The 13,039-nt window shown below is 34.7% G+C and overlaps 3 protein-coding genes across 3 annotated transcripts; 2 read left to right on the top strand and 1 right to left on the bottom strand.

Annotated features, from left to right (window-relative positions):
• Positions 5,653-6,544, top strand: LOC104723929 (short-chain type dehydrogenase/reductase-like). The gene has a single exon (XM_010442359.2). It carries the CDS (start codon positions 5,660-5,662, stop codon positions 6,449-6,451), a length of 792 nt encoding a protein of 263 aa, XP_010440661.1. The 5' UTR covers positions 5,653-5,659; the 3' UTR covers positions 6,452-6,544.
• LOC104723928 (60S ribosomal protein L13a-3) lies at positions 7,862-9,573 on the top strand. The gene is given in 5 exon segments (XM_010442358.1): positions 7,862-8,172; positions 8,788-8,884; positions 8,886-8,905; positions 9,005-9,092; positions 9,250-9,573. Coding segments are annotated over 5 exon segments (621 nt in total). The 5' UTR covers positions 7,862-7,900; the 3' UTR covers positions 9,394-9,573.
• On the bottom strand, positions 9,470-11,873 carry LOC104723927 (myosin-binding protein 2-like). The gene is made up of 3 exons (XM_010442357.2): positions 11,735-11,873; positions 11,100-11,320; positions 9,470-10,463 (listed from the first exon to the last, which is right to left on the bottom strand). The coding sequence occupies exons 2-3, from the start codon at positions 11,207-11,209 to the stop codon at positions 9,686-9,688; spliced, it is 888 nt and encodes a 295-aa protein (XP_010440659.1). The 5' UTR covers positions 11,210-11,320; positions 11,735-11,873; the 3' UTR covers positions 9,470-9,685.

Here is a 13,039-nt window from a genome sequence, read left to right as displayed (position 1 = left end):
CGTGAGTCAGCTCCAAGAGATCTGTATGTACTCGTTACTATTACAAAAATTTTACCAAACGTTTCCAAATTTAGTTTACGTGTTTTCACCGTTATATATATTTTATAACTATTCACGCCATGATTCTTGTTTTTCTTTGGACACAAACGCCATAATATTTCCCACAATATAAATTACAAAATATTTAGCAAAAACTTGGTTGTCTCCATTTTTTACCGCTTATTGAATATTTTCTCCTAGTTAATAATAGTTAAGAGTTCTAAGATGTTTTCATACAACGGTGCTATGGGCACAGACATAAACCATAGAAAGTCTAACTTAGGCGGGCCACTATAAATCCTACAACAGTTGTAAGATGTTTTGTCCATTTGACAAGGTCCCTCACTCTTGTGGTAACTTGACCATACCTTTGTTTGGGGCCTTGGGCATAGAATCAGGATAATCATAACCACTTGATATTGTGCATTTTTTTTATTCTTAATAGATGGCTAGCTGTGCTTGAGGCGTACTTAAAATTAAGAACCAATTTGTGTACTAACCAAAAACACAAATAAAATTAAGAATATAAAACCATATTCAAAAAAAAAAGGAGAATAGGATGATGGTAAATTAAAATTATCATTTTAGTGTACTGTGGTAGTGGAGAGTAGTGGTAGCTGATGGCCTACGGCGGAGGCAGGAGGAAGTTGCCGATGGTGGTAACCGGCGGTGGTGCCGGCGTTATGTCCGACGGTGGTGCTGGTGTTATGTCCGGTGGTGGTTGACGGCGGTGGTGACTATTGCTAACGATGGTGACTGGCGGTGGTTGTCAGTGGCAGTGGTTGTCGGCAATGGTGGTAATAAAGATGATGGTGGAGAGATAAAATAGTATATATTATAGTTTATATAATACTAGATTAGGACTCGCACGATACGCGGGTTTATAATAAAATTAAAATTTTAAAAAATATATAAATAGTTTTTGTAAGAAAAATATATTTTCCAAAAATAAATAGATAAATATTTTTAGTTAGAGAGAAGTTTTTACTTTAATACACTAGTTTATATTTTTATATTTTAAAATTATTATTACAATTCTTACAATAACCTAAAGCTAAATTATCGACCACCAAAATATTTTTTAAACATTAACCATTACAAATTTTATTATTGTCAAATTTCAAAAACATTCAACAACTTATTCACAAAATGTTTTACATGCAATCAACCGATCAAAGCGTCATCTTTGCTCACATCCACGTACAATGTTACTCTATATTTTACACTAATAATATGTTCTTACACCCTAAAATATTTTATTGTTAAAATATACTCTTTATCACCAACTATAAAATGTATCTTTGAACAAATTAAACCAATTTTTGTCTCTTTACTTTCACTTTGACGTAGTTTCTTTCACAACTAAAACTTGTAGTGATAGTTTGTTTAACCACTAAAATTATTTACTAAAAAATATTTTGGATTAAAAACAGAAGAAAAAATACCTACACGGTTTCAATGAGTTTATGACCAACCAAATAAAATTTGAGAAATTAAAAGAGAGTTAAAAAAATAAAAAAATTATGACCACAATGATATAGGAGTTCAGATAATTTATAGATATAAAAATACTGCAACATAAGAAATTTAAAATATTTATTTTAAAGGGAATAAATAAAGATCTTACATATCTTTAACTGAAAAATAAAAAAGAAACTCAAAATAATATAAAAAATTATTTTAAAATATCACGAATTTCTAATAAAAGATCAAATTTAAACAAATAATATAACTAAAATCTAAAAATGCTACAACATAATTAAATTAAAATATTAAAAAGTATGAATAAATAAATATGATAGTACGTAGATTCTTCATCCAAAATTGTATAAGACAACTAGAATAAAAGTCCTGACCATCGTCTATGTTGCGAAATTGTAATTTGAGAACCTTGTATTTTGGTAACTATGTTAGACAATGAAAATCAATGAAAATTTTAAAATAATAATATGTGAATTATTCATAGATGTGAAAATGGGTGGAAGTAGTCGAAGATATATGTGTAACATTTTATAAATTTTGTACTTACATATTGATTTAGTTTGTCTACTCATATATGAAGCATAGTTAAAGTCAACGGTATAGGTTCATCTACAAGTGTCTTTTCAATGATAGTAATCTGATCATCACTCATGATACCCCCGTTTTCTTTTGCTAGCAAGGTTTTCTGATCTTGCATGGTTTGTATTTGTCTTTTTGTTGTTTATAATTTTCTTGCGTATTTAAGGTTTTGATTTGATATGGGATACTATTTAATATACATCTTTATATAATAAGACATATCCTCTATTTATTTACGGTGATATATAAATATTTTTTTTTTCTTTTGGATTAGTTTTTTTGTTAGTAAATATTTTTCTACTTTTTTTTCTAACGACATATGTTATAATTTGGACACATGTCAATTATCGAAACAATTGACAAGTGTCACAATCTCGTTAATGAGTAACTTTGACATCAAACTTTATATAACCAGATGAGGACCCACCCGATGTGCGGGTTTAAAGTTTTATAAATTAAAATAAATTTAACAAAAATATATTAAAATTTGTTGTATGTTATTTATAAATTTATTTTTGTTATAATACACTGATTTATATCTATTTACAAATCTTTTATGTATGTTACTATCAAAAGTGTATTTTTTACACCTATATATATTCTATGTTACAAATATATTCATTATCACCACCTAGAAAATGTCTATATGAACACATTAAGCCAACTATTTTACTTTCACTTCTCCATAGTTTTTTTATTATTAAAATTGTTGGCTCAAAAAACATTTTGAATAAAAAATATATTACATAATATACTAATCAATGATGAATCATCACAATTATATATGACCACCATAGAAAAAACTTCGGCTCCGTTCTCATCCCTTATGGAAAGAACCTTGCGTCCAACCTCCTCTACCATGGAGAGAACCTTGGCTCCGCCTTCCTCCCTTGGGGAGATAACCTTGCGTCCAACCTCCTCCACCTTCCTCCCTTGGGGAGATAACCTTGTGTCCAACCTACTCCACCATAGAAAGAATCTTGGCTCCGCCTTCCTCCTGTGTGGAGAGAACATGTTCACTTCTTTTTGCTATCTCAAAATGGCTTGCTCCGACAACCAATGAAAATAAAAACCTTTTTCTAACGTCACAAAATCTTTTGATAGTAACAAATGTTAAATTTTCCAATGTATTCATGGATGGAAGTGTCTTTGACACACCATGATGTAGCTTCTTTTTATGTAATTCCTCAACCGCCACCTTCTTAGTGAGCCCATGTCCACTCTCAATCCATGGGCCCACCTTCCTAAGTGGGTCCTACATCTATTCCTGGTCCGTGGACCCACCATTTTTGATGGCCGGTTTGTTATGTATGAGAGGCTTTAAAAACTTGTTTTGTCCTCACTCGCACAGTTCCGACAATCACTTCCAAGAAGATCACCCATCATGAAGTTCTCTGAGGACCATTGACCGGAAAAATAAGTGTATTTTGGTGACATATGTGACAAAATAAATTCTTTTAAATATTTCCGCAAACCAAGGTGTCACAGTCTTTGAGCTCATATAGATTTATCAACAACGATTTATGTTTTCTAATCTATCTATCTATGGTTGTTGTAAGCTTGTGTTTGATTAGCATATTTTATCTATCCATTAGGTTGATGAGCTTCTACTCGTTATCTTTCTTTATGATTGAATGAATAATGGTAACAATTATGTTTGCAAAAAAAAGAAGGATTTATGATCAACCAATCAAGGTTGAGAAATTAGAAGAAAATTAATTTGACATAATTAAAGAAACAATAGAAAATTATAAGCCCTGTAATATATGAATCCCAAATAATTCAAAGTTGAAAATATAAATTAAAAAACAATCAAAAAATACTACAATAAAAATTAAAATAGAGTATTAGGAAAAGAAGACGCATATATTAATCTTTTTTTGGTCAACATATTAATCTTACCTATTCCCAACTGAAAAAGGAGAAAGTAGGAGAAAATTTTGGTTTAAAAAAATAAGAAAAATTTACCTTACCATTAAATAAAATTTTCCAATTAAACAAAGTTGAAAGTGTTTTTGAATAAATTATTTAAATATAAGATGATCTATGTTTATATAGAAGTGAGTATTTACAAAATTTAGAATTAATAGTTAACTGTATATTTTACTTAATCCATTTTCCTATTTTTTTGTAGAATTAATAACTTAAAAATAAAAATAAGTAAATAATATTATAATTTTGAATTTTATGAAATATATATATATATATATATAATCTCCTTATTATTATTTTAAAAAAACTTTGTATTTTTAAATAAATTCAGTAATTTTTGATAATTATCTTTTTACATTATTAAAATATTTTAAAACAAAATATTTTATTTTTGTTGTAATCAAAATTTTCCTATTAAATATTAATTTTGACACATGTTAAAATCTGTGATTGAGATCTTGACATATTTCAAAATTTTGTTAATGGCTAATTTTCAAAACCCAACTTTATATAATAAGATAAGATGTATATTTAGTTAGTTTTTGAATTAATTTTTTTTTGTTGGTTATAAAGTGCAATTCCCCTAAAATTAAATTCATCAAAAGAGTCTAGTAATTTGAAGAAGAAAAAAAAACTAGATATTACCGGCATATCTTGATTCGAAATATGAAACATGACGTATAAATTCGAGGGATAATTGTTAATGTTATGTTGTTTTATGTAACTGGGAGATTTGTTTAACAATATCAGATTGGGTTTCTCGTATTTTTTTTAAAGGTATATTCAAATCAAATATACAAATGCATGTGTCATGTGTGACGACTAAAACGAATAAGATCATCAGACATCAGAATTCGAAATTTCACTTAATAGTACTATGATACTATCTTCTCATTATTTTTCCTCTTATAAAAGATGAAAAATTGTCTCAAATAACCAGAATAACCGAAAATCTTTCTTGATTCTTTTGATTTGCATCTGAACCCGTGATCACAGCCTTTGCGCAATATAGAGAATAGAACTACAAGAGCCGGTATGATAATAGAGACAAAATGATAACGTGTATTTTTAGGAAAACTACAATACCACTACTTGAAGGAGACAAATCTAATTTCGTCATTATCGTGTTACCGTTCGTAACTGCGAATATGTCTTCCACCACTGTGATCTATTAATGACGCCAACGATTAGAAAATAAAAACCATTATGTAAGCTTTCATTCAAGACTAAGGTGTTGAGAAAACCTCTTTTGTGAATTAAAATGAGTCTAGATATATACTTAAAAGTATTTTAACCAACCTTTTTGGAAGTGAAAAACATTTGAGTAGAGAATTTGAGAAGTCATTGTGGTCTTAAATTCTTAGTAACACTGTAATAACCCCTGAATAACATAAGAGTGTCGTGAGAGATGATCAAATAAGGTTATATGAGTGTAACGCATACACGTCACTGCTTACGTATAACAAAAACAAATCTCAAAATAAGTCTGTTGACTCGCCGCCCATGTGGCTGTATCTGAAGTGATAAAGACTAAAGTGTCCCTTTTGAGCTACCGATGTCACTATTATATCTATAAATGTGATCCTCCTTTCTTCTTGTTTATATCAAAATTTAGAACAAACGAGAAATGGAGAATAACACAAGAAGCTCATCATCTCTCCCTCTGGCCGGGCGTGTAGCTATAGTGACTGGAGCCACCAGAGGTATGGGCCGTGCAATCGCGATCCACCTCCACTCTGTTGGCGCAAGAGTCACCATCAATTATGTCTCGAGCTCATCAAAAGCAGAACTCTTGGTTTCAGAACTAAACGACTCATCTCAACCAAAGTCAGCAATTGCAGTTAGAGCAGATGTATCAGACCCGGAACAGATCAACAACTTGTTTGATCAAACCGAACAGGAGTTCGGATCTAAAGTTCACATCCTCGTGAACTGTGCAGGTGTTTTGGATCCAAAGTATCCGACTATAGCCGAGACCACACTGGAAGATTTCGAGAACACATTCACAATAAACACAAGGGGATCTTTCTTGTGTTGCAAGGAAGCAGCTAAAAGGGTTGTGAGAGGAGGGGGTGGAAGAATCATTATCATGTCTACATCAATGGTTGGTGGTCTCTCACCGGGTTATGGAGTTTACGCAGCATCAAAGGCTGCAGTGGAGACAATGGTGAAAGTGTTGGCGAAGGAGTTGAAGGGAAGCGGGATTACGGCGAATTGCGTGGCACCAGGGCCGGTTGAGACAGAGATGTTCTTTGCCGGAAAGAGTGATGAATTGGTGAAGACACTTGCAGCGGCTTGTCCTATGGGGAGGATCGGTGAGCCAAAGGATATTTCGGAGATTGTAGGGTTTTTGGCCGGTGATGGTGGGGAATGGATCAATGGTCAGGTTATTAGAGCCAATGGAGGTTTTGTTATTTAATAAAATTGGGGTATTCTAAGTAGTTTAGGCTTTTGATTTTTGGAACATTTGCCTTCAACACGGTGATGAAAATTGCAATATTGAATCGTACTATTATTGAATTTTTTAAAAAACATACAACGGAAAACTTAGTCGGACAAAATTTTAACTCAGCCGTATCGTTTAATAAGTCAGCCATAACTGAATAACATTCTAGTAATTAATCTTTTGCTACTAAGTCAGCCATGAAATGACCGAGTTGTACGATAAGTCAGCCTATCACGGCTGAGTTATAGTTTTTTAACTATAACTCAGCCGTAACTACAGCCAGGCGGAATACGTTAATTCAGCTGTGTCGTATTGATAACTCAGCTAAAATTTTGACAACTCAACCATCGGGTGAAAACTCAGCCGTAAGGACGGCTGAGTTAGAGCATAACTCAGCCAGATTTTAATTAGTCAGCCGTAACGTTTGGCTGAGTTATACTCTAAGTCAGCTGTTTGCTCTTACTCAAATATTTTTTCCATAAATCAGCCGCAACATACCTATAACTCAGCCGTTATTACCTCTGTAACGCGTTACGGCTGAGTTATTTAATACACGTCAGTGGTTTCTGACGTGGCGTCTGACGTGACAATGACATTTTTGTAATTACATTTTTCCGGTAACATAAAACAAAGACACACTGAGTATTTTGAAAATACATGAAATATTCTAGTAATAAAATATTTTTTTGTAGATTGTGTTAATATTACCTAAAATGTATAACATCTGAGTAAATCTCCCAAATTTTAATCAATAAGTAAAATTTGCAAAATAACCATAAAAGTATCATTTATTTATGTATATAATAATATCAGAGGCTAAATTGTAGTTAGAAGATAGGCAGAAATAGAGTGTTCTTTTTTATCTCAAATGCGTTGTTGTCTTGCCCTTATTGTTGTTGTCATTTTGTTGTTATGTTGAACTAGTTTAAAGCCAATGTGATGAGGAGTGGGTTGAAACTCCCATTGTTACAAAGATGTATTGATTTTATGAGGTAAGCTCAAATCATACTAGTCATTGATCCAGTCATTCACAAATTTCGTGATCGTCCTACCTTGTCCTGAAAGTCTGAAAACGTTAAACAGAGGAACCACATCAACCAAAGTTGGCATAACTGAACCGAACTAGAGTGTTTTGTAATTTGTTCGACAAACCATACGACCAACCGCGAACCTTGTCAAAGTTATGTTCGGTTCAACTCAGTAAATAAAAAACTCCAAAAAAATACAAAGAACCAAACCGAATTGATCCGAACGCCTAGATAATAAGGTAAACACATTTCACGATTCTGAATTTCGTGGGCCGAATTTGGGCTTTAATCCCATTTTTGAAAATTAAAGAAACCCTAAAGCCTTGTGTTGTGCGTTATACATATTACGCGCAGCTCAAGTTTTATCAGAGAGGAAGCTCAAGGGAAGAAGAAGATGGTGTCAGGGTCAGGGATATGCGCGAAGCGTGTGGTCGTCGACGCGCGACACCATATGAGTGGTCGTCTTGCGTCGTCACTTGCAAAGGAGTTGCTCAACGGACAGAAAGTGGTGGTCGTCCGATGCGAGGAGATTTGTCTCTCGGGAGGTTTGGTTCGGCAAAAGATGAAGTACATGAGATTCCTTAGGAAACGTATGAACACTAAGCCTTCTCATGGTCCTATTCACTTTCGTGCTCCATCAAAGATCTTCTGGCGCACAGTTCGCGGGTTAGTTCACTTGAATTTTCAAAATTTATGATCAGTTCAGAATTATGAGAATGCAAATGCGTTTTCTTTGCGTAGATTTCGAGTCCTTTGTTATGTTTTCTCTGTGTTTATAAGAGAATTAACAGTTTAATTATGCAATTATGTTTTGTATCTTCTGTGTAAGTTATAAAAATGTAGCATTTATGCAAACTTTATTCCCCTTTTTGGTCTTTGGCTTGGGGTATAACAAAGATTGAACTGTGGATAATTTTGATTAGTCCAGAGATATGGCAGCTCTCAATTGTGTTATGTACGAGAATTAGTAGTTCAATTGTGCAATTATGTTTAGTATTTGATGTGTTAGTAATGAGCATTTCTACAAAGATCAAGTTTCTATATCTTTAGTTTTTGGGGTTGTTACAAAGAATTGAATTGTGAATATTTTGATCAGTTCAGAATTTGATTCTATTGAAGTGCAATTGCGTTTTCTTTGTGTACATAAGAGACATGGCAGCTCAATTGTGTTATGTACTCTGCTGTGTGAGTAATAGGAATGTAGCATTTTTAGAAAGATGTTTTTTCTTTTTTTTTTGAGTTTTGTGAACTTGATGTTTTGTTTTGTTTTTGTGGTGGCAGTATGATTCCACACAAGACCAAGCGTGGTGCTGCTGCACTTGCTCGCTTGAAGGTTTTTGAGGGAATCCCACCTCCATATGACAAGGTTAAGAGAATGGGTTATTCCTGATGCTCTCAAGTAAGTTCTCTTTGTTTTTTTGTGTTCTGTTTTGTTTCATGATTTGGTAATAGTTACTGTCCAAATATGTGTTAATGATCAGCTGATTTTGTTAATCAGGGTTTTGAGACTCCAGAGTGGTCACAAGTACTGCTTATTGGGTCGTCTATCGTCTGAGGTTGGCTGGAACCATTACGATACCATTAAAGTGAGTCTCTCGTGTTTGGCTTTGAATAACTTGTTTCATTTTTTGCTACTGCTAATCTGATATTTCTATAGACATAAATCTATTGATGATACAAAACCTGTTTGGAGAATTTGTTAGGTCACTGAAACTGATGTTTTGAGTTTTATGATTCTAACAGGAACTTGAGACAAAGAGGAAGGAAAGGTCACAAGCGACGTATGAGCGCAAGAAGCAACTCAACAAGCTCAAGACCAAGGCAGAAAAGGTTGCGGAAGAGAAGCTCGGATCACAGCTCGATATTCTTGCCCCAGTTAAGTATTGAAGAAACCCGTCTAATCACCTCTTGAGTTTTTAAACCAAGTTCCGTGTAAGCCTAGTCTTGATTTTGCATCTGAAATTTAGTGTCAAAGAAAGAAGCCTCTCTTTTCATTACTCGATTGTTCTGCTACACATATGCTTTATTTATGTTCGTTCTTATTTCAATCAAAATAATGTTGTTTCATATGGATCCTTATTAATATTCACAAAGTACCCCATTTAAAACTTCAAATTTTTACAATTGATATTCACAAATTACACCAAATCTACACAAACACGCATTGAGCAAAACAGAATCAACCATGAATGAAAGATGAAGTAGGTGATGAAACTGAATCATGATCCTTGACTATCTCTCGAAGTTGGTTCACTATATCTTCCATTTGCTTCATATCTCTGTGTTCTGCCACATCATCATCCCTCACCTTATCATTACTGTTATTATTATCCTCAATGACATGAACATCATACACAACCGGTTCTCTATCCTCAAGAACATCGCTTGCTCTCTTCTCATTGAAACTATCGTCTTCCGTCCCTTGATCATCCTCATCAATGTGCTTGTAAGTCTCAAGTTCTTTCTCCAGAAAATGCTTCTCTTTCTCCCTCTTTAAAAGAATCTCCTTGAGTATATTCATCTCTTCCTCGTCATAAGCAAATTTCTCATCAATCATTCTCTCGTATTGCTTCCCTTCCATCTCAAGCGAAGCTTTATCAGCTTGTAGCCTCAGAATCATAGCCATAGCTTCATCAGCTGCTGACGCTGAAGCTGCTCTTTCTTCCTCCAGTTCCACCACTAAAGCAGCTTTGGCTACTCTCTCTTCCTCAACAGCTTCTTCCAACAACCTCACTTTATCCATCAATTCCAAGTATTTATCTTTATCAAACGGATTCTTCTCTTCTTGGTCTTGTACTTGATGATGCAAAAGGCTTGGTCTAGTGGTAGCTAGCTTCTGGATTCTGAGTATGATTCTGAATGGCCAATCAAAGAGAAGTTTTTGGATGCAGAGATCACTGTTTTGGTACCCAAGAACTCCAGAACAGGGACAAGGCAAATACAGTAGCAACTTATATGTAAGNTTATCCTCAATGACATGAACATCATACACAACCGGTTCTCTATCCTCAAGAACATCGCTTGCTCTCTTCTCATTGAAACTATCGTCTTCCGTCCCTTGATCATCCTCATCAATGTGCTTGTAAGTCTCAAGTTCTTTCTCCAGAAAATGCTTCTCTTTCTCCCTCTTTAAAAGAATCTCCTTGAGTATATTCATCTCTTCCTCGTCATAAGCAAATTTCTCATCAATCATTCTCTCGTATTGCTTCCCTTCCATCTCAAGCGAAGCTTTATCAGCTTGTAGCCTCAGAATCATAGCCATAGCTTCATCAGCTGCTGATGCTGAAGCTGCTCTTTCTTCCTCCAGTTCCACCACTAAAGCAGCTTTGGCTACTCTCTCTTCCTCAACAGCTTCTTCCAACAACCTCACTTTATCCATCAATTCCAAGTATTTATCTTTATCAAACGGATTCTTCTCTTCTTGGTCTTGTACTTGATGATGCAAAAGGCTTGGTCTAGTGGTAGCTAGCTTCTGGATTCTGAGTATGATTCTGAATGGCCAATCAAAGAGAAGTTTTTGGATGCAGAGATCACTGTTTTGGTACCCAAGAACTCCAGAACAGGGACAAGGCAAATACAGTAGCAACTTATATGTAAGAAAGACGAAAGCCGATACACAAAGAAGACAATAAGCAAATGCTAATTCCATAAAAGCAACCAAAATTCCATAAAACGTCAACCTATAACTTTCCGGGTAGTCCATTTGTTTTTTTATTGTGGTTGCTCTCAATCAATCAATCAATAAATACACTCTGAAGTCCACAAAATGTAAAACCTTTGCCAAAAAATCTGGAGATCTGCTGTGAATAGAAACCTATATCAAGAAAATCAAGAAAAGGGGTATTAGCTCGTATAGACTAGGATAGAGATTTCAAGAAGAGTTATGAAACCTTAAGCAAGATTTGAAATCTGATAACAGGGAAGGAGATTTTTATGAACTTTAAGACAATATTTATGTAGCCAAAACACAAATTCATAAAGTTCAAAGACAAGATTTATCCAAGAAAAGCTGAAAAACAAAATCTTTCAAGGAAACTTAGATTGTAAAAGCAAAAACAAAACAATTTGGAAAACGAAATCACTAATGAAACCCTAACGAAGAAAAAACTTTTTTACAAAGTCAATAATTGATTGCGTAGTTCAGAAGAAAAAGTCAAGAACATAAAATAGACAAAGAGAAAAAAAGAGAAGAGGATAGAGATGGAGCTGAGGTCAAGAGTATAAACACCTGAGAAGTCTAAGGAGGAAAAAAGAGGAAGGAGCTTCAGAGTTCGGACAGAGAATCTTGGGTTCGTTGTTAATTAAACAAAAAATGAAGGAAAAAAAAAAAAAAAGAGTCGGTAATAATTTTGTCGCTTAGTTCACAAGTTCTCCAGATAATCAAAATGAGATGGATCCACGTGACAAAACAAATTGGGTTGCTAGACCTAAGTAGCTAAAGCAGATGGAGTAGTGGCAACAGATCTAGGTTTGGGCAATAGAATGCATTATCTACTATTTTGGCTTCCCAGTGAATGAAAAGGGCAATACCAAGCGGTTTGGAACGGTTCAATTTTTAACTGGTTTAAACATAGCAAACCGCCGTATGGCCGGGTGGACCGCGGACGGCACCAGGACGCCACTATGGAAACGTTCACCAATGATCCGGCCGGGTGCAAGAACGAATCAGGACCCTTGGGCCAGTCCATCAGTGAGGTTCCCGACCACACGACACATCCTTAAGGCTTTACAACCCTACAGACACGCCGTGCGTTGAGCCGACTCGGACAAAGTCTATATCAGTACCACTCGCCCGTTTAATAGAAATCCGAATACTTTATTAGATGTAAAGAGTTTATTACAAAACCAATACCAAAAGATCTTAGAGTTTCTGGATAAGGCCTAGTGCCAAAGTTTGATTCAAAATAACACATACTTGTATTTTACAATAGACACAAAACAAAACTACTCCGGGGTCGTATCGTTCACCACGCCCTCTAGTTCCCTCTAGGGTTACCTGCAACACAAATTATTATCATAAGTAATCTAGGATTACTTAGTGAGCTAAGGGTTCCTGCAAAGAGATTAGCCCCAATCCCAAACTCCAACAACATACAACATGCAAGCATATACAACAACGTGCGAGCATAAACAATCCACATGCAAGCAAAAAAAATAACGACATGCGTGCATAAATAACCAACATGCAAGCGAGATAAACATTTGACAAGCAAGCACACACTTCACAATCAATCAGAAATAACATGCGGAAGCTGATAAGCTAAGCAAAATTATTCTACAAGCAATCGCAACTACATGCAATACTACACAACAACATGCAACAATTCAAACTCGTAATAAAACATGAGTTTTTAACAAGTTCTAGTTTATAGGGCCCGATATGCATCCTTTCCCTAAACCCCTCATGAATCACCGAATCGCAACCACTAAGGCATGCGATCGGGTATCACTCCAAGCCACACCGTCGTGTAGACAGCCTCGGCCAGGGTAGCGAGCCCAATAACCTCCGAGCTCTTCGTAACCAACCCTACAA

The sequence above is a fragment of the Camelina sativa genome, chromosome 11 (assembly GCF_000633955.1).
Source record: "Camelina sativa cultivar DH55 chromosome 11, Cs, whole genome shotgun sequence".
Taxonomy (NCBI): domain Eukaryota; kingdom Viridiplantae; phylum Streptophyta; class Magnoliopsida; order Brassicales; family Brassicaceae; genus Camelina; species Camelina sativa.
This window is presented reverse-complemented; position numbering and strand designations above follow the sequence as displayed.

Excerpts from the sequence above, each read along its gene's own strand:
- LOC104723929 (XM_010442359.2), top strand. The coding sequence starts at position 5,660 with ATGGAGAATAACACAAGAAGCTCATCATCTCTCCCTCTGGCCGGGCGT.
- LOC104723927 (XM_010442357.2), bottom strand. The coding sequence starts at position 11,209 with ATGGACTACCCGGAAAGTTATAGGTTGACGTTTTATGGAATTTTGGTT.